General features: G+C 49.1%; 1 protein-coding gene across 1 annotated transcript; it reads right to left on the bottom strand.

Moving 5' to 3' along the window:
• Positions 1 to 3,191: 3,191 nt before the first annotated feature.
• Positions 3,192 to 21,644, bottom strand: SLC43A3 (solute carrier family 43 member 3; the record flags this gene model as incomplete). Its single annotated transcript, XM_088789903.1, is given in 12 exon segments — positions 3,192 to 3,212; positions 5,049 to 5,152; positions 5,496 to 5,741; positions 6,215 to 6,299; positions 6,954 to 7,117; positions 11,083 to 11,202; positions 11,431 to 11,604; positions 12,578 to 12,624; positions 20,967 to 21,042; positions 21,045 to 21,095; positions 21,468 to 21,582; positions 21,585 to 21,644. Coding segments are annotated over 12 exon segments (1,263 nt in total), but the record flags the coding sequence as incomplete, so codon positions are not given.
• Positions 21,645 to 21,968: the final 324 nt, after the last annotated feature.

Below are 21,968 nucleotides of genomic sequence, written 5' to 3' on the forward strand. Positions count from 1 at the left end.
TCCTCTGTCATGCAGGGTGTCATGCAGGGTCTCAGCTCCCGCTCCCCACATAAGAACGCAGGATATGATGAGGCCAAAAAGGAACACCCACGGAGTCATAGGTAGGGGAGTCATACCACTATATTCTCACTGGCAGCTGAGTTGGAGACACAGAAAACAGGAGCCACACGATCCGCAACCTGCCGTCCACTTTTCTGTCAACCAACCTCACTTGCTAACTGCAATCCGCTGTGCTAACTGCAATCCACGCTTGCCAGCCACCATCATTTGCTGCTAGTGTGGCCATGGCAGTTATATTAGTGGCCAATGTCTCACTGGTTACAGCTGACAGCCATCTGATCACAGTTGATGGCCATTTAGTACCTGAGCCAACACATTTCCACGTGAGGGCGAGAGCCTGGAAACTGCACTCCTGGCTCTGTCCCCACATCCTCCCAGGAGCCTCCATGGTACTTACTGTCTCCATCACGGTAAGGAAACTGAGGCTGTGTAGGATTAAGGGTTTCTTCAAGGTCACACAGCTGGTTGGTGCCTGCGAAGCCCAGAGCCTTTCCCAGGCACCAACTACTCGAGTCCACCCTCAGGCCTGGGGGGTCACACTGGACCCAGGAAACGGACTGCTGAGAGGCCTAGGAGCAGACATTTGAAGTTAGGAAATAAATAATCCAAACCCCTAGCATCAGGGTATCGGGCTGGTGCGACCACAAGCCATGGCCCTGGGTTTAATCACCCTGCCTGCCTGTACAGTGAGTCAGCCCCGCTCTGGGCAGCAAGCTGTGACGTGCCCAGGAGCCGCCAGACATGCCCCACCTGGGGACTCCTTAAGATGGAACAAAGGACTGGAGCTTGTGCCTGGGAGCCCAGGTGGAAGTGTCCCTCCCGAAGAATGTTAGAGCACTCACTCACTGCTGTGCCGGAGTCACACCCAACACTTTAGAATTTATCCCCTGAGGGGTTGGCAGGAAAAGGAACGCCAGGAATAACCCCTGGAGTCCTCGCCCTAAGCTTCAAATTTGGGGGTTAGGGCCCATGGCCCCTGGGAAGCCAGCAGCCAGCACCTTTGGCTGAAGAACAGATTAACGTCTGATCAGCAGATGCGTCATCGTTCCCCGGCAGCTTCTAAGGTGGATCGTTGGCAACATCGGGCCCCTCTGGTCCCTGTTAGTATTTGTGCTGCCCAGTCTGCTGGCCTCCGCTGCTCCCATGGCTCACTGTCATCTGGGATGCCCTGCTCAGGCAGGACACGAGGAACAGCATGGCAGGGGGGCACAGGGGCCCAAGATGTGTGGGAGGGGGACCCCAGAATGGGTGGGGGGGACAAATGAGGTGTGACATGGCCTTGAGATGGGGTAGCACAATCACCTTTCTGATGACTATTTCATGACATAAAGAAAAGCTTGTAAGGTCATGTCCACTGTCATACGCACCCTGTCCCGTGACTCAGAGGGAATTTCTGAGTGGTGCGATGCACAGTCAGACTTCTTTTCCATGTCATTCTTCAGTTTCTGGTCTGTTACAACCCCCGTATGTTTCTTACAGAAGAATGAATGTAAAAAAAAAAAAAAAAAAAAAAAAAAGGTAACGGCTACAATGAATGTGACCTTGGGAGTCAAACAAATCTGAGCGTAAATAGGGGCTCCCCAACCTGCTACTTGGATGCTCTTGGACATAATGGTGTCCCTTGGAGCCTGACGTTCCCCTTCCCTCTGAAAAATGGGGCTGACGGAGACCATCACACAAAGTTCCTAACTCAGTGCTGCCAGCTACTTTTTAAATGGCCGATGCTCTCTTCCTCATCATGTCCTTTGTCCCAGGAAGGTCCCGCCTAGCCCGACACCTGTCACCTGTTGAGAGGACACATTTGCCTCCAGTCCCTCTCTGCTGAGGCTGGCAGGGGAGAGAAAGTTTCACTAGGAGCCTGTTGCTGAGTGAAACCAAAACTTGTGAAACCCCTGGGTTGCCGCCCTCTGCGTTTGAAAGAGCGGTTGGTCCCATTTGAGGAAGAGGTTACAGGAGGGAGGCTTTGGGGGCAGAAATAAGAAGCTGTGCATGCATGTGGCCGCTTCCCTTGCTTACTCATTTCTGACTCTGTCTGGATGTAAGTGTTCTCTGCACTTCCCAGGAATCCAGGCATCTTTTTTTCTATAAATAACCTCTTTATTGAGATATAATTCACATACCATACACTTCACCCATTTAAACTGTTTAATTCAATGTATTTCAGAGTTGTACAACCACTGTCAATTTTAGAACGTTTTAAAAAGAAATGCTTTCCACATTAGCAGTCTTTACCTCCTCCCCTCGGCCCCAGGCAACTCCTAATCTACTTTCTGCCTCTAGAGATGTGCCTTTTCTGGACATTTCATGTCTGAATGCAATCATACTGTAGGTGATCTCTTACGACTGGCCTCCTTCACTTAGCATACAGTTTCCAGGTTGACCCATGTCACGGCTTGTATCAGCACTCTATTCCTTTGTATTGCTGAATAATATTCCATGGTATGGAGCTACAATTTACTTATCCATTCACCAGTTGGTAGACATTCAGCATCCTTTTTGAATTTAACATATTGACTGTAATGATAGCTGTGATCTGCTGAGTACCGACCTCGTGTAGGCACTTGACCTAATTTCTAATCCTTACAACAGTTCAGGGAGGAGGTTCTATTTCTTCCATCATACTGATAAACAGATGTACAGGTGAAGTGGCCCAACACTCAGTCACACGGAGCTGGGATGAAGAAAGGGCTGGGCTGGCCCCCCAACCCATGCTATTCCCACGGCACCAGGCTGCCCCACCACCCACACGCTCTGCTCTCTCCTCCCGGTGGGCTCTGGGGCCAGAACAAGAAAGAACCCCCTCACTGCTCGATTGCTGTTCAGCAAGCCCTAACTAGCATCATGTCACTGAGCACACAATGGTCACTGAGCCAGTGAGACCCAGGTGCCACCTCTTGGGGTTTGCTGTCCAGGTGAGGAGAGGTTATCATGCGAGGAAGCAGTTTCCAGAAAGGGTGTGATCAAACGCCAGGAACTCAGAGCTGCTGGAGAGCCCAAAGAAAGACTTTTGCAGGAGAAGGCATTTTGAGCAGGACCCCAGCAGACTAGGCAGGTTTCCTGCAGAGATGGGGTGAGCTCCCAATGCAAAGGAAACTGGTGTGTTTCCAGACCCAGAGACCAGGGACCTGGGGCTACCTGGATGAGCTGTTTCCCTGGAGGTGGGAGGTGAAGAGGTCAGGGGAGAGGTTGGAATCACACTGCTAAGAGCCTTAAATGCCAGGCTGGAAACTAGGCCTTCCCCCTGGACAGCAGGGAGCCACTGAAAGTTTTTGAGAAAGATAAGATCAAAGACATCCATTAGCACTCTGGTGTCAGTCTTCAGACCCAGTGTCATGCAGGGTCTCTGGTCCCGCTCTCAGACACAGAATACGTGAGGCCAAAAAGGAACACCCACAGAGCCATGGATGGGGGTTTCATACCACTATAGTCTCGCTGGAGGCTGGGGTGGAGACACAGGGAGCAGGCTCCACACGATGCAATGCGTGATCCACATCTGCTGTCCCCTTCTCTGCCCACCAACCAACCCCACTTGCCAGCCGCAATCCGTCCCTGCTAGCTCAGCCACAGCAGTTATATCAGTGGCTAATGGCTAACTGGTTACAGCTGACGGCCAACTAGTCACAACTGATGGCCATCTACTACCCAAGCCAGCACCTTTCCACATGAGGCCGAGAGCCTGGAAATTGCTCTCTGGGGCTCTGTCCCCACACCCAGGTTCCTAGGCCCCTGGAAATTACCCCTCAGCAGTTTAGAGAAGAGCTGGCTTCAGACCCTGTGCATCTCCTATCCTCCGCACCTGAAACTTACCTGACCTATTGTAAGGGCTCAATAAACATTCGTTGACAATGACAATAAATGAACGAATCTGCCTGCGAGCCCCCTCCCCCTGACCATCCTCTCCCAGTCCCTCTCAGGCCTAAGTGGAATGGAACCCCCAGCGTGCCCCATATTCTCCCATCTCGCCCACCTACCATCTCTCTCCCTCTGGGTCCCTGGCCTTCTCCCTCCTTGCTACCCATTTCTCTCTGGTCATGAGTGAATAAAGGAACAAATGCTCATGTGCTCCAGCCACGTGCCAGGCGGTAGCAATTACTTTAAATTCTCGCAAACACCCTCAGGGTAAAAATGATTAACTGCATTTTGCAGGTGAGGAAATTGTGATCCAGAGAAGTGAAGGGACATGCCCAGATGCTGAGTGGCAGAAGTGAGACTCACACCTGGACCTTCGGACTCCACCTAGTGCTTCCAGCTGGGGTTGTGGACTGTCCAGGTGGAGGCAGGTAGGGAGGAAGAGGAGGCAAAAGAAGAGATTCCTGGGGTGGGGGATGGTCTACAGCCCGACCAGGTGGTCAGATCCTAGTCTCGGGGCTCCTGCCCCACCTCGGGGTCCAGCGGCCACACCAGGACACTGCATCCAGATTCTTCCATCACCACTCCAGCATTCACTGCCCCAGGCTGGCGCACAGGGCAGGCACACACATGCACACACACACACACTCACACACACACACATGCACACACACACACACACACACACACACACATGCACACACACACAACAGCCCCAAATGCTGGAGAGGAGGAGCAGTTGTTGCCTTAGGCAGAGATGCTTTATTTATCTGCAAAATTATCCCCCAGAGAAAAATTGTATATGATGGCCAAAGTAAATAATCATCCCCTTTCTTGAAGATGAAAACGTGCCTAAAAGGCTTTGCCAGAAATCCTGCAGTCAAGCAGGCCACCTGGTTCCCAAGGCCCTGTGGGTGGCCCGACTCTCTGTTCTTAAAACCTTCGGGAACATTAGCTCCAGAAAGAACCTCCAGCTCCAGAACCCTCTCATTTCACAGATGGGAAAACTGATGCTCAGGCCAGAGAAAGGTCTGCCAAAGGTCATGCAGCATCAGTGGCAGAGCTGGGATTCAGGCCCAGGGGCTCCCACCCACCCCGTCTGCTCCTCTACCTCCCCAGGCTTGCCACCATTCTCTCACCAAGGCTGTGCCTTTGAGGGTGAACTGGGTGCCACCTCGACACCAGGGGGCATAGCTGAGGCCCAGAAAATCACCCAGCAGCTCGGAGCCCAGGCACGCGAGGGCTTTAGGGCCAAACAGGCCTAGAGAAGGAGGTGACACATCTTCTCTCCCGTCATGTCACCTCCCTTCAGGCCATGTCTGCCACAGCCATATGCTTCCTTCCTGCTGTGGAACTAAGGAGAACTTCCACTTGCCTTTGCTTTCAGTCTGTATGACGTCAATCAGCTTAGCAACTGAGATTCTTTTCTTGCTGATCAAAATTTTTGGCTGGTAGTTAAATACAGCTTTTTTTTTTTTTTCTTTTAAGGAAAAACAATGGGTACTTAATACAAATAGCTTGGGTGGGCAAAGTCTTTCTGGACACAGGGTCCTCTAAGGTGAGCACAGGTGAGCACAGGTGAGCACAGGTGAGCACAGGTGAGCAAAAGCATCTGCAGGGCTGAAAATCAAGGGCTTCTGAGCTAGGCTGTTGCAGGGGGGTTTCTTTCTGCCGGCACTCATGGTACACCAGGAAGGGGTGGACGAATGTCTGAAGAGTGAAAAGCACCAACATCACATTCACCTGGAGGAGGAGAGGAGGAGTAAGGCAAAGTCCGGGGACCCAGAGCAGCACCAGAGAAGGGACCAGAATTCTGCCCGATTCGTTATTTTCTACTCAGACACTACAGCGCCCCAGAGGAAGGACCAGGGGTTAGTGTTCATTCTGCCCTGTGGAGTAGGGTGGGGGAAGAATATTATGTCCATTTCACAGGTAAAGAAACAGGCCTTGAGAGCATTTAACGACTTGCACAAGATCACACGGGAAGTTGGTGGAGGCACCGATCGGCTAGAACACACATCTCCTGAATATTAACTGAGGGTCGTCCGGTGTCACAATCAGGGAATTCTCCTCAGTGTGTTAAGTTCAGTCCTTTTTTCTTTCTTTCTCTCATAATGACGGATTTAAACTCCTGTTCTACCCTTTGCTGAGCTTTTTGAAATGAGGGCAACAGAGCTGTGCTGTGGTCAGGACACTGCCAGGCGTGGTGGTGCCCTCTGCTGGGGGCCCACAGAGTTGCCCCAGTCTGGCCGTCCTTGGTAGTCTAAGGCCACCACCTGCCCTCTTCACTGTACTCACGTAGAACTGTCATCCTGGAGGGGGCCTTTGATGAGGGTGAAGATGGGGAACTGGAGCAGAGACACGATCTTCCCAAAGTGCTCCGAAGGAAACTGGGGAGAGACAAGGGGCTTGCAGTGAGCTTCAGGGCCAGCGCCCGTGGAGTAGGAACTTGCCCTTCCTCGTAGACCTTTGTCAGCCACTTGCTTCTGACTCCTCTGTTCTAGGCCTGCCTTCACCCACCCACCCACCCCCTTTGCCTTGGCTCAGGCTTTTAAACCACAGAACACAGAGAGGGCATTGCACTGGGCCCTGGGAAAACAGCAGGGACCCAGACACAGGCTGTGCCCCAGGGAGGTCTCAAGGAAAAGACAGAACACATAAACAGATCATTGTATGCCTGGTGACGTGTGCACTATCAAAAGAAGCAAGACTAGAGTGCGTGCCAAGAGCACAAAGAAAGGAACACACTTTCTCTCCAACTCTTTCCTGGGAGAGTTGGAACAGAAATGGGCCCTGGAGGGTGAATAGGAGTTCACCAGATAGACAACAGAGGCAGAGGGGAGAGCCGACAGGAAGGCTCAAGTATGTGAATGCTCTATCCCTCCCCCAAGCCCCCTCCAGGCATCGCCCCCACACCTGCTCCCAGACCCTGTGTCCCTCACCTGACCACCTCCAGCTCTATCCTCCCCTCCCAGTTCCTTACCTCCAGCACGCTTCTTTTTGCCCCAGTGTGTCCCCCATTAGGTAATACACCCCAAGCCCACTTATGTGAGGGTAAGAAAGGCAGCATTGCCCCTGTAGAGGAAGGAGCGGCTGATCGCTTGCAGGATGAAGGTGACATATTGGACGGGGATGATGAGGATCGAGGGCACAGAGGGCACCAGCGAAGGCACCGCTGATAAAAGGGCCGCCGCAGAGGCCGAGAAACCTGCTCCAAGGGAGAAGAGGAGGGCTGCCTTGGCAGGGCACCATGGAGGGCAGGGAGGGGGCAAGAAGATGGGGAGAAAGGGAGGAGCCACCACCCACCCAACCATCCAGGCAGCAACCTGGGTCATTCTTGAATCATCCTCTCCCACATGCCCCATCTCCAATGCATCAATAAATGTTGATAATCTACCTCCTAAATATCACTCCTCTCCATCCCCACTGAGTCATCTTGTAGGCCACCAGCAACTCGCTCATACGTTATTACAATGGCCTCCTAATGGGCTCCACATCTGCTCTGCCCCCTTGCAACCCAGAGCCAGATATTCCAAGTAGCATTGCTGGTCATAGCAAAAGACTGGAAACCTTCCAAATAGCCCCCAAGAGGGGAATGCTGCATGAACCATGTTGCAGCCACATAATAGAGACCTAGGCAGCGGCTAAAGGAATGAGGGCAGGGCCCCGCTGTAGAGCAGGACAGGCATGAGGAAGAAGTGAAGAAACAAATTGGAGTCACGATAGCCAAGCTGACGAAAGTCAGGGGGCTGAAACATGAGAGAAACGATTTTATTTTCCTTAAGCCTGGGAATGTACTTTAGAACGTTTCAGTTGTGCATCAATGGCTGGAGGTATGTAGGTAACCCTCTGAAGGACTTAGGAAAAAGAATGGTCACGTGTGCAGACCACCAGACATCTGGAAGGTCACTAGCTCAGACCACGCTAAGCAGACGGACTGATTTTTCTGAAGGATGTGCTTTTTACCATAAAAACTACCAACCTTTTCTTTTTCTTTGGAACACCCTGGGTATTACCTGGTAGTGCTTCTAGAATTGTAATTTGCTCACTTAAGACCCTTGAATAAAATTTTGTCACTTAATTTTAGTGAAGTCTCCTGATTCATTTACGCTTGGTCGACAGAGTTACCCAGAAAGAAAACTACAGAACAGGGTGTGCAATACACTGCCATTGATCTCAGAATGGGAGAAAGTATATTTATATATGGTCTTTAAGTAAAAAAAACAGTAAAAATAATTACCAAGGAGAGAGTGAAGGAATGGAGTGCAGGAAACAGTGAGGGAAACTACATTTCTTTGAATATATCTTGCTTCACAGTTTTGGCTTTGGAAAAATGTAAATGTTTGATATGTACATGTTTTAAAAATAATAGGAAGAAAAGAAGAAAAGCAATCCCCCAGAATTAGAAACAAAATGAAGCCAATGAACATAACTTTATATCAAGTTGATGACTTATAACAAACAGTCATTGACTACATCTCTTGTGGGAGATAGTCTCAAGATGAAAATGGGAAGGAGGAAGGAAAGGAAGGAGGGAGGGAGGGAGGGAAGGCAGGAAGGAAGGGCCAACAGCGCGTAGCAATTGTATTATTAATAGTATTGACATTGCTAAACCAGCAATTATGTATGAAATATGTTTTTAAAAGATGATATATGTGTGGCTATGTATATAGTATATTGTGTATTTACGAGTATATAGTATACAGTGTATGCGTATGTATAGTTAGGAATCAGGAGTATTGTCAGGAACCATGATTTTCAGAGGGAGAAAAATATATACAAATGTAGAATCAAGGAAGCAAAATTTGAGTTAAAATATCAGTATTAGGTATTCATGATGTTCTTTTTCGTCTGAAAATGTATGTATGTCTTACCTCTATCCAAGGCCTAAAAGCAGTGACAACCCAGAACTAGAAGCCTTAGCATCTAGACTGCAGCCTTTGAGGACCATTTCCCGTTACAGGGACCCAGGGCTACTTGGAGAAATGGCTGGTTTCAAGTTTGGAGCAGGAAACATACGCGATGAAATGGACCTACACCTCTCATTGTGCTAGAAAGTAAAGACACTCTCTAAAACTAATAGGATTATGTCTAAGAGACACAGATACTGGACTTATCAGGTTCCCAGTGGCCAAAGATGGGACAATTTGAACATCAAGAAGAACTGTGATAGAAATGGACTGAAACACATTCAAAGGTATTTAAAACAAGACTTTCAAAGAGGAGCAACGAGTAGTCACCCCGAGAGGTTGCTAAGGCAACTTCATTTTTATGACACGGAAATAGAGGAAAAACCAAGCATTTATTTCTGGATAACAAAATAGCTAATGAGGGAAAGTTTTTCTTTCTAGAGGAATTCTAGAAGCAGAAGGGAAGATAGAAATAGAAAAGCACCATTTTGCAGCCCTAATAGAATTACGGGTGTGGGCATTCATCATCACTGGCTGCTAAAATCACTAGGCAGGCAGCTGATGGGAAACCTTATACACAAGCCCATCAGACTGCCGATGTCTGAACCCGTTGATCAATCTTAACATCATAAACCAGGGACAGCCGGTGCCAGGGGCCTGCTGATGGGAGCCCATTGGAAGCCCACGGCTCTGCCTCGCAATCATTCTTGCCAAAAAATATTAAACTGAGTCTCCTAGGCCTCCAACGTGCCCGTTCACAGAAAATACCCAATCAAAAAGACATTTTTAAGTGACATGAAAAGGATGCCACATCCAAAATGGGGGAAATGTGACGGGTCAAATGACCCAGGATCTTCAACAAATAAACGACCAGAAAAAAAGAAAAAGATTGAGATGGGGACACAGATTTCAAAAGATATAAAAGGCACATCAACCAAATACATCGTGTAGCCCCTAATTTGAACAAACCAATTGTAAAAAGACATACTTGAGACAACTAGGGAAATTTGAATAGAACCGCATGTTAGATAATGTCAAGAAACGATTGGGATTGTTTCAGGTGTGATAATGACATTATAATGAGGTGCACATAAAAAAGGCCTTATTTGTTAGAGATACTAACTGAAGTATTTACAGATGAAATGACGTGATGTCAGAGATTTGCTTTAAAACACTCCAGCCGGGGTAAGAGACTGCAGTACAGGGGAGTGGGTGAGGTATAGATGAAACTGTAGGAGAAATGTTACTCTCTGCTTTTGTCCCTACCGACCCCAGACGCCCTCAGGTTAAAATACCTCAGCGCCGCTCGATTCCTCCACACATTCAAGGGTCATGTGTGAGCAAGCTCCCCGGCAAGGCACGCTGCCTGCCCCTTCTTACCCTGTGTCCCCGAAATTAAGACCTAACCAAACAATCAGCTCTAATGCGTCTTTTGGAGCAAAAATTAATATAAGACTCAGTATTATATATTATATTATTATATTATATTATATTATATTATATTATATTATATTATATTATATTATATTATATTATATTATATTATAGACCTGGCCTTATATTATAGTAAAATAAGACAGGGTCTTATATTAATTTTTGCTCCAAAAGACGCAGTACAGCTGATTGTCCGGCTAGGTCTCATTTTTGGGGAAACACGGTACTTCTCTCTCTCTGACCCTCCACCCCACCACCACGCCCCCAGAGCTCTGTGCCCTGGCCAGCCGTCTGGAATGCCCCAGATTCCTCAATGTTTCGCTCTCCCCTTCACTGGCTTGACCCCATTGTATTCCTGGGCTACTCTCCCAGGCCCTCCTCTTCATCTCCTCACTTCTTACTCACTCTTTAGGGCTCAGATTAGATGTCACTTCCTTCAGGAAGCCTTCCTGGACACCAATCCCATCCTCTTTCGGAACAGGTTATATGCTCTTCTTCTTCGTGTCCCCGTAGCCCCTCTGGGTTTACTTCACAGATTGTAGTGCCTTTCTCCACTCTCTAGACTGAGAACAGCTTGAGAACAAGGATATAACTGCCTTGCCCAGTGTTGAATCTGGAACTATGGCTGGCACATAATTGGCACTCAGTGACTAGTGGATGGTTGGATGGTTGGATGAATGGATGAATGGATGGATGGATGAATGGATGGATGGATGGATAGATGGATGGATACAAGTAGAAAAGGATTAAGAAAAGAGAAGATGGGCATGGAGGTAAATGAAGATCTCTCCCATCCTGCTTCCCTGATCCTCTGAAGCCTTGGTCTCACCCATCTTTCGTGCCTCCTTCTGGTACTTCTGTTTAAGACAGTCCATGAGCAGGCCATTCCAGGGGGCACACAGCACTCCAAAAAACTGAGTAATGGCAACGGTGTTTGTGTAGCTGCTGACTGCAGAGGACAGAGAGGGGTGGGATGGGGAGTAAGACATTTCCAGGATTGCCTTACAGGACAGGCCTCTCCCACCTGCCCGTGCCTGTCTGACCCTCCTCTCCACACCCCTGCTCAGACTTTCCTCTGCAGCACACGGCCCTGCTGAGCTTAGCACCCTGCACCCTCGAGGGTCCAAGTCCCCAGCTGGGATGTGCAGATGGGCTGCCTCCCTGACCTGCCACATACCTAGCACCCTGTCCCCAACGGCCAGGTTGGTCAGCAGAGAGTTGAGGGTGCCAGTGAAGAGGTAGTGCCATAGCTGTGTCACAGACAGCCACACCGGGTGCCAGGCGAGGCGCTGAGAGAGAAATCGGCTCCAGAAAGAGCGAGGTTCCAGTTGCGTCCCTGGTCCTGGGATCTCTGTTGGGGAAAGGATTGGAATTCCTCAGACTTTGGGAATTCGATATGTTTATAGACCAGTGAAATTTGAAAAGAAAACTTTTGACTATAGTAGGGTGGTCAACTTTTGCCCAGCTAAGTTAAGATATTTTCAAAAACCACTGTCATTCCCATTACCATTTCATTTTTAAAAGAGAGAACATTTGAACACATAGAAGAGGAAGGATGTGATCTTTTTTAAAAAAATTTTTTTAAGATTTTTTTTATTGGGGAAGGGGAACAGGACTTTTTTTGGGGGGGAACCATGTGTACTTCCAGGACTTTTTTTTTCCCCCAAGTCAAGTTGTCCTTTCAATCTTAGTTGTGGAGGGTGCCATTCAGCTTCAAGTTGTTTTCCTTTCAGTCTTAGTTGTGGAGGGCGCAGCTCAGCTCCAGGTCTAGTTGTCGTTGCTAGTTGCAGGGGGCACAGCCCACCATCCCTTGCGAGAGTCGAACCGGCAACCTTGTGGTTGAGAGGATGTGCTCCAACCAACTGAGCCATCTGGGAGGCAGCTCAGCTCAAGGTGCCGTGTTCAATCTTAGTTGCAGGGGGCGCTGCCCACCATCCCTTGCGGGACTCGAGGAATTAAACTGGCAACCTTGTGGTTGAGAGCCCACTGGCCCATGTGGGAATCGAACCGGCAGCCTTCGGAGTTAAGAGCATGGAGCTCTAACCGCCTGAGCCACCAGGCCAGCCCCTGGATGTGATCTTTTGAATAAATTTTACTCTCAGAAGCAATCCCTCTATTGTCCTTATGTTTCACATTTCACAGTAGACTAAACTGTTTTGACAGACCAGCAGTAACTCTTTTAAGGATTCCCTCAAGCTCAAGGTCTGTGGATCTCCAAATAACTGTGGAGGTCAGTGTGTCCTGACATCACCTTCTGCACTTGCCCTACCCACCAGGGGCCCCTGAGCTCTAGGTGTCCTTCCCACCCAGCTGACAGCACTCACCTGCAGAGATGGAGGCTATGATGAGAGTGGCACTAGTGTAGAAAAATCTGAAATACACAATGGGAGACGGAGAATGTTGTCAAGAAAAGAGAAGCCTGAAGGGACAGAGTGGTTGAAGTCCCAATAGGTCAATCCCTTCGAGAAAAGGGTTAGTGTCTGGTCTATGAATCAAACCCTTGAGTCCTGTGGCTGGCCTGGTGGCTCAGGTGGTTAGAGCTCCATGCTCCTAACTCCAAAGGCTGCCGGTTCGATTCCCACATGGGCCAGTGGGCTCTCAACCACAAGGTTGCCAGTTCAACTCCTTGACTCCCTCAAGGGATGGTGGTCTGCACCCCCTGCAACTAAAATGGAAAAGGACAACAGCTTGACTTGGGAAAAGTCCTGGAAATACACACTTCCCCCAATAAAGTCCTGTTCCCCTTCCCCAATAAAATAAAATAAAATAAAACCTTGAATCCTAAATCCTTTTTGCTGTGTGACCTTGGGCAAGGCATTGCCCCTCTCTGGGCCTCAATAACCTTTTCTGGATGAATCTAGAAGGAAATCATTGGCCTGATCTAGACCCTAAGCTTAAAATTACAGGGAGCTATAATTTCAGGACCACAACCCCAAGGTTATCGGAACTGTTTAGCAATTTGGGAGTCTTGTAAGGCGTGGGGTAATAAAAGCAGTACTTTAGTGTAGTATTGTGATTTATAATAAAAAATATGTATTTAATCTCTGTCCCCAGCCCCCGACACAGGCCTCCTAAAACCCTTGTAAATTCCCAGTGATAAGAGCATTAAAGGATATTTTGTTCTGATGAAGCAACTCTGAGTGGGCTCCTAAATGGGGGCCAGTCACCAGAACGACTAAGCCATGATTCGAAGCTTGGAATTGTCAGCCCTGTCCCCACACACACTTGTCTGGAGAGGGGAGAGGGCCTGGAAAAGGAGTTAATAATTGATCTTGCCCACGTGAGGAAGCCTCCATAGAGTCCCGAATACATGGGGTTCAGACCTTCCAGGCTGAACACACCTACATACCAGGAGGGTGACACACCCCAGTTCCACAGGGACAGAAGATCCTGTGCTCGGGACCTGCCCAGACCTTTTCCTACACATCTCTTCATCTGGCTGTCTATCTGTATCCTTCATCATGTCCTTTAATGAACTAGTAAACATAAGTGCTTCCCTGAGTTCTGTGAACTGTTCTAGCAAATAATCAAACACAAATGGGTAGGGGTGGGGGGGTCCGGGAACCTCCAATTTGTAGCTAAATCAGACAGAACTTGTGGGTACCTACCACTTGTGGTTGGCATCTAAAGTGGGGCGGGGGCCGTCTCGTGGGACTGAGCCCTTTCCTGTGAGATCTGACCCTCTCTCCAGGTAGAGAATGTCAGAATTGAGCTAAATTGGAGGACACCCAGCTGGTGTCACAAAGTTGCACAGTGTAGGAAACCCCCACACACATTTGGTGACCAGCCGTGTGAGAAGTAAAGTGTTCTGTGGGAGAAAGGAAAGGAGAAAGACGCAGGAGATGTGTAGGTTTTTCAATAGAGTTGGTGTCAGTGAGGTAGGATTTGCTACAACAGCCCTGGCTCATGGAAGCCTGTGGTTTGGGAAGAAAAGGGATGGAGAGGTGTGGGATAAAGAATCCCTGATTCCTGGGGGGCCATGTGGTCCATCATAGTGTGAGCAGCCACTGTGCCTCTGTTAGTCACTACAGGTAAAAGTTACCAACAGAATTTAGAGGTGGATCTACCCCTTGGGGATTTGGTTCACTAGATGCATAAGAAAATGCAAACTAACAAAAAAAATGTGAACTAGATGATCTCTTGGCCATAGCTACCTGTCATCGCTAAAATGAAATTAAAAGAGTGCTGGGTCAGACCTTGATGCTGGACCAAGTTCAGATTCAGGTCAATCTGAGCTTTAGCCACCAGCCTCAAAGCCAATGTGCCAAGGGAAAAATTATGCAGGGACAACAGAAAGTACCTCTATGACCTCTGCTCCCCAAGAAGGCAGTTAGTGCGAGAGGAGAGCAAAACCAAGATACCATTGAAACCAGGGGGCATCGTGTGAAGGAATTGTTTCATTTTGTGGATCGGCCTTATCAGCTTCCTGAGGAACCTCTCCTGAAATGGACCGTGAGTCGTTAACTTGGGGCTGTGTCTTTGGCTTTGCATGTGGCAGAGTGGAGGAGCATGTTTGGACCCACAGCTCACGATGGAAAAATCATAGATGGCTGTATGTGATCCAGACACACAGGAGGCGGTTCCTGAGGGAACTGCCAGCCCGCTGGACTGGATAAAAACCAGTATAGGGTCTGTGTCCCCCTATCAATGGCAAGTGGAGCACCCCTGACAAAGCAGCTGATACACTTTGTGTGCCAGCCACATGGGACTGGCTTTCCTGATGACCAGGACAGTCATCGCTGAGTATGGCCATTACCCAGACCACGGTGTAATAAATCCTGTGGCTAAGGGGGCCCCTTTCACGTGGGCACCCCACAGAACCTTACTGCTGCAAAACCAAAAATCAGGTCAAAAAGCCTTATTGAATTTGCTGTCTCAGCTTCCCCTCATGAGTCTTACGGATGCTGATAAACATATATTAGGTTCGTTAACAAGAGAATGGAAAGAAACGAGGGATTGGTCTTAGCAGGGTAGACATTTTTAAATGGTTGTTAAGGAATAAGGTGAAGACAGTAAATAGTACCATGTTTTCACCATCAAAACTTAGGATTGTGGCCTTTCCTTCTTGCCTTTGAATAAGGCCAACGAGAGACACTGGTGACTTTGACAACTTGAAAGCGGACTCCGGGAATGTCACCAACAGCACGACCTTTGCGATGGAATCTAACAATCAGAACTGCATCATTTTCCTCCATGAAATTCAAACACCCATCACTGAGTGCAAAGGCTGTGATGTGTTTGCCATTTTTCATCAGCCAGACCCTGACACCCTTCCTGACAGCAGAATTTGGCTGTTTGGCTTCTACCCCAACTGCTTGCTGCACAGTCCCCATTGCTTGGGAAGTGCCTTCAAAGCGCTGGCCTTCAGGGCTGGGCCCGAATGGGCGTTCCTGTACTGGTCGTCATGCCACTTCCGATCTCATCAGCAGCTAAGAAACTTCCTGGTATGAAGACTTGCTCACCGTGCTAGCGCCACAGGCCTTAAAACAAAGGTTTCGATACAGCACTGCCGAAGGTTGGGTGGGTCAAGGGGAGCCCCTGCTGGTCCCCCAGCCTTAAAGTGTCCCCAAACAAGTCCAGTCTATTTACCCCTGTTTAGAAAAACAATTAAAGCCAGGAAATAGAGATTGCAAGAAGAAGCCGGACCAGCGATGGCTTGTGGCAGATTAATCAAGTTAAAGATTGACAAAAGGGACAGAGTCCCTTGGTCCCTCACTGGGGACCCAAACCCTTTTGCACAAGAGTGGGTAAATATTGGTCAGGAAGTGAAAAAGAGAAGTTTCAGGATTCCTTGAAGTAGGAGCCTCACATACCATGATACCAGAACCCACCGGTGAAGCCCTGAGGTGGGCGACGGCTTTCATGAGAGAACCTGAAGCTGTAAGGGTGATAAGACTGCAAAAGTTGGGATGTTTAAACAGGCTTTATGTAAAGAAACTGCGTTTCCTTTACCTGTTTTGTGAGAATGGCTAATATGTCACCTTGGGGAACAGTTCTTTTACCTCGTACTATAAACCCCAAACTTGTTGATAACATCCTAATGGAGACTCCCATTAGGAATGGAAGGAATTGAGGTTGAAGGGATAAGTTTGTAGGAGACTTGGTATGTTTGAACAGCATTTGTGGGAAGTGCTTGTGTCTCTTTGACCTGATTGTGTTGTGGGGACGGACATGGTTCCCCTACCTAGTATTGTAAACCAGAAGGTGTGTAAGCCTGCTCTTCAAGCCACGTCCCTGGACATGCTAAACGGGAACCCAGCGTGCACTGGAAGCGGGAATGCTGGTGGGGACACATTCTATGCCGTAGCTCACAGGCAGCCTAGACTGGGGCCATGGCAAAAGCCTGTGGGCACCTCTCAACGATGACTACCGGACTTTGAACTAGAGAATTTCCATCTGAGGGGCATTTATTATCTTGTTATCAGATAGTAATTGAAGCTTCACCAGTGACTGAAGGGCATAAAATGATCTTAAGATGTGAAATGCCCATAATGTCTCGGATGATGATGGAGAAACGCTCTAGCGCGGTGCTCAGAAGAGTTCCCTAATTACACGGAAACGGTTGATACAGGCTCCCGCTGCCTGGGGAATGCGAGGAGGAGGACAAAGCAGCCTCTTTGCCCCAAGGACTGACTGTGGGACGGTGTGAGGAGCCGCCAGATTCGCCTGTCACTTGGACAGTGCCCTATAAAGGACTCTTCACTGACCAACAAAGAGCTGCTTGGCTGTGGGCGGCAATTCCACGCTGAATGGACGGTATCCTGTCGGGAAGGCCCCCTTTCAGATCCAAGGAGGTGAAAACAGAGCAGCTCAGTGAGCTGAGCTGCAGGCTAGTTTCCTAGCAGAGATGGAAGAACTGAACAATGGGAAAAGCCCCTATGTTTGGGTTTTTACTGACTCCTGAGCAGTGGCCAATGACCTGGCCGTGTGTGGTCAGGCAGAGGGCAACGGATACCTGGTCTGTGAAAGGGATGCCTGGATGGGGTGTAGCCCTGTGGAAATGGCGATGGCACTTGAGGGCTGCATCACAGTAGGACATGCCGATGACGGTTAGAAAAACCCCTCTCCACGTTCAGATAATGCTTGAGATCCACAAGCAGATGCCTCTATGTGCTCACTTAAGGTGGCCACCTGGGTCTGTGAACTGAGTGGAGATGGGGGTGCTGCAGTGCCGAGATGGGCTGGATCTATACATAGTCCTCCCACGTCCTCTGAGGCACAAAAGGCCAGTAAGAGCTGTTCTACCTGCCAGAAAAAGAGACAGAGACGGCAGATGGCCATGTGGCAGCTTCCCTGGGGAGAAGGCCCTGAACAGAGCCGGCAAGAGAGACTGATGCTGGAAGCCCTGGGCAGCTACAAATGGAATAGACACGAACTCTGGCCTGGGCGTGGCTTGCCGGGGCAGATGCACACGCTCGAGTACAGAACCCGTGCTGTACCAGTTTGGATGGCTGCCCATCATTTCTTCAGACCCAGGAACACCCTTTAGAGCCCATACTAGCCAACCCGGGACAGAGATATTCTCCTCGGGGTACCTGTTTGATAGAGAACTCAATCAAGCAATTGAAACACTGGTCGTTGGCAACGGAGGGAGATGAGGGCATGAAGGGCTGGCTGACACGCCTTCACAAGTGTGTGCTCACACTCAACATGAGGGGGCCTAAAGGAGTGTCCCACTGGACAGATGTCTCTACTTTCCCGGGGCAGAGGGGGTAGGGACCCACAGCACCTCAACTTTTTTTTTTTCATTCCCTACCAACACAGTGGTCACAGGACCAGGGCTGTATCTACAAGGAATGGAAACAGGGATGATTCCTAAGTGAGAAACGGTCACTGTTTCTAACCTTTATGTTATGATTCCTAAGGGCCGGATGGGGCAGGATGTGCCTTCCTCTCATCTGACAAAATTGGGGCTAACAGTGGAAGCAGCTAGGTTGCCTGGTGCTAGACAGCCCACTAGTTCTGCCCCCGTGTGACCTCACCCCATCTGAACAGAAGTGGACTGAGGGGCAGGTGCTGGCTAGACTGGTACTGTTGCCTGCGGTCCAGACTGAACCCACTGTCCCTTCCCCAGGTGCAAGTGTTTGGGGACACATGGAGAGAGGAAAAATGGTAACAGAAGGTAAGGGGGATGGATAAATGGGTTATATAATGAGGGAAATCCAATATTACATTAACACCTCAAAAGAGGCTCAGAGCAGGACACGATATCGTCTCTTGGCTCAATTATACCAGATACCTACCAAGGTGAAGCCATATTTTGCTGACACCACTCCTGCTTTCGGAACTGGACAAGATGGAAAAGAAGCCTGTAAACCTGAGCGGCCCTGGGATACATTTTCATATGATATGATGATGGACTGGATAGTTATTAATGACTGAAAGGGATCCATAATATGTAATTCAAATATCTTTTGAACTTTATGATTGCTTTGCTATAAGGGAGCCATGCTCCAACACTAGGAGGTAGACTGTGATACAATGATTTTATAATAAAAAACATGTATTTAATCTTTGTCTCCAGCCCCTGACACAAGCCTCTCAAAACCCTTGTAAATTCCCAGTGATAAGAGCATTAAAGGATATTTTGTTCTGATGAAGCAACTCTGAGTGGGTTCCTGAATGGGGGCCAGTCACCAGAAAGACTAAGCCATGATTCGAAGCTTGGAACTGTCAGCCCTGTCCCCACACACTTGTCTGGAGAGGGGAGAGGGCCTGGAAAAGGAGTTAATAATTGATCTTGCCCACGTGAGGAAGCCTCCATAGAGTTCCGATAGTACGGGGTTCAGACCTTCCAGGCTGAACACACCTACATACCAGGAGGGTGACACACCCCAGTTCCACAGGGACAGAAGCTCCTGTGCTTGGGACCCTCCCAGCTTTCTGTAAAGAAATTGTGCTTCCTCTTCTTGGATGTTTTATGAGAATGGCCAATAGGTATCTCTTCACCTGGCTGTCTCTCTGTACCCTTTACCGTGTGCTTTATAAACTAATATGAGTAAGTGTTTCCCTGAGTTCTGTGAGCTGCTGGAGCAAATATTCAAATCCAAGGGGGAAGAAGTCATGGGATCCTGTGACTTGTAGCCAAGTCAGACAGAAGTTGTGGGTAACCTGGTGAAGGGGAGTAGAGTTTGCCACCCCAAATGTGCCTCTTTGGGATAGTGATTATTTGAAGCTGGTTATTTTTAAGAAAGAAAAGACTCGAGAAGAAACTTTGGCTTTTGCCCTAACTGCCTAAAAAAAATTGAGAGGACCTGATGCAGGGAGGGAGCGAACATCAACGATAACTATAGTTTAGTCTGAGCTAGTGTGTGAGAGGGAGGAACCTAGCACAGCTGTTTGCTCAGAGTCCTCTCGGTGTCCCATTGCTAACAATGGCCCAGCAAACGTTTGTGCACCAAACATTTGCTTTTCCATCTCCATTGGGAATTGCCTTCCTTAAACCATTACTCCCACACCCTTTCTCCTTAGCTCAAGATGGCAGATGAGTCTCAAGGGCTCAATTTGTCAGGCCCCATATGCTTATGGAACCCCTATACATACATATGTAATTAAATTTGGTTATTTTCTCCGGTTAATCTGCTTTATGTCAATTTGACTATTAGATCAGCCAAAAGAACTAAGAGTGGAAAGAGGGAAATTTTCCCCTCCCCCCCATGGGAGACCTTCCACCTGAGATAGCTGAAATGGGTGGTCTCATGGGACTGAGCCCTTCCCTGTGAGATCGAATGCTATCTCCAAGCAGAGAATGTCAGAATTGAGTTAAACTGTAGGCCACCCAGCTGGTGTCACAGAATTGCTGGGTGTGGGGAAATCCCACATATTGGGTGACCAGAGTGTCAGAAGTGAAATGTTCTGTGTGAAAGTGAAGGAGAAATACAGGAAGGAAAACTTTGTTTTTCTTAACATGCTGAGGCTGGAAAAGAGGAAGGGGCAAAGGAAGGAGAGGGAAGTGGAAGAGACAGGGAGCCAAAGACCCTGCAGCTGAGGTAAAGTCGTTAAGTACCCAAATGCTTAAAGAGCAAGGCACTTGCTTTCCTCTGGTTATTTTCTGGCCCAGCTGGCCCTCCATTCCCTCCATTTGACAACTAACCTCTCACGAGCCTGCCAGGAGGTGTTTGCTTCAGGTCCTAACAGCGCCCAGCAGGATGGGAATAGCAGACCACTCGGCAAGTTGCAGTGGCCGCCTCTGTGCTGGAGATCAAGTCCCTGACCCTCCCTAACTCATCTGCATGGGGAAACCCCCATGTCTCCCTTCCAGTCAGAAGGGACCTGAAATTCACCACTGCAGATGCCTAGGAGACCTCACCAGCTAAGCCTCTGGGGAGAGATGGAGGGTGAGCAGGAGGAGGATTAAGCCTGAGCCCCCGGGGGTGAGGCCTTGGAGGAGATGCAAACAGGTATCCCCAGGGCGAAGGCAGACTGGCAATTTTAGGTACAGCTAATTTGTTGCCGTGGCCCCAGACCAGCCCTCACAGGAAGTAGGTCTGGGCTCCTGCTCAATTCAGCATCACACTGAACACACATTCATGTGGAGCAAAGGAAGGTGAGGAAAAGGAAGCAGGGGTGTGGAAAGCAGGTGGGTCTGCATCCTGGGCTGTTTCTAACAGAGCTGCTGGGCCAGGGCCTGGCCTGGGTCTCCCTTCAAGCAAGGCTGCTGCCAGCAGAATTCCTCCTGCCCACCTGTGCCCACGCTGGGCCTTTGGGGCTTACTTGGCTATGAGGTCGGCCACGGTAGTCTTGAAAGAGCCAATGATGTAGCTGGTGGGGAAGGTCATGAAGTTGTCGTGAAAGATGCCAAGGTGAAGATGAGTGAGAACCTCTCATCCTGGGCTTTGCAGTCTGGAGGAGAGAAAGCAAGACATCAGAAGCCCAGGGTGGATGGGCCAAGCTCCCGGCCATCCTGGCCTTCCTGCCAGGTGGGCACCTAGCCTGGCTACCCTCTAGGGCAGCCCCTTCCATCTCTGACAGCTTCCATGGTAGAAAGTTTTCCCTTAGGTGAGTTGAAATGTGAGTGCCCCTAATTATCCCTCAGAAGTTGGTATCCTTTCTGAGGTACCCCTTAGGTTGAAAGGGGAAGATGGGGAAAGCTGACAGTCCCTTCCTTTCAACACAGAACATCTGGCAGGGTGGGTTGGGGGTGCAGTCCTTCCTACCCCTTCCCACCAGCTAGGAACCAAACTCAACTTCCTAGAGAAGGTATCACTCCCTTACCGTCCTGCACCGTGTCATTGCCCATCAGCCCAGCATTCGGGTCACACAGCTCCTCAAAGTAATGCTCTATTTTGAAGACAAACACCAGGGACGCCCAGCCGAAAAGCTGAAAAGCTTTGCTCTGGAAAAGCCAAGGCATTCCAGCAGCCCTGTCAGCAGGGTGGCCACGTGCAGGGGTCAATCCATGGCTAGCCACAGGAGCTGCAAGTTCTGACACTGGAGCACTTGGAAAGTTCCCCTGGCAGGCCCTTCCCTTCATGTAGTTCTCTAGTTCTGGCTGTTTCCAGCTTGGGCAAAAACCATCGGTGAGCGATTCTCTGGATCCTGTAAAAGATGGCAGAGGCTGCTTGGTACAGGGGTTGTGGAAAAGGCACCAGTGGACAAAGTGTTCTTTGGGGGCTGGAGAGAGAAGCCAGCTGTTAGAAACAGTTGCAAAAAGCCTTTCAATCCCACCACATCTGGCAGTAGGTCGCAAAGCAGGAACTGAGCCCAAATTCTGGA

Source organism: Rhinolophus sinicus, chromosome 14 (assembly GCF_057876585.1).
Source record: "Rhinolophus sinicus isolate RSI-liver-muscle chromosome 14, RSI-T2T, whole genome shotgun sequence".
Lineage (NCBI taxonomy): Eukaryota > Metazoa > Chordata > Mammalia > Chiroptera > Rhinolophidae > Rhinolophus > Rhinolophus sinicus.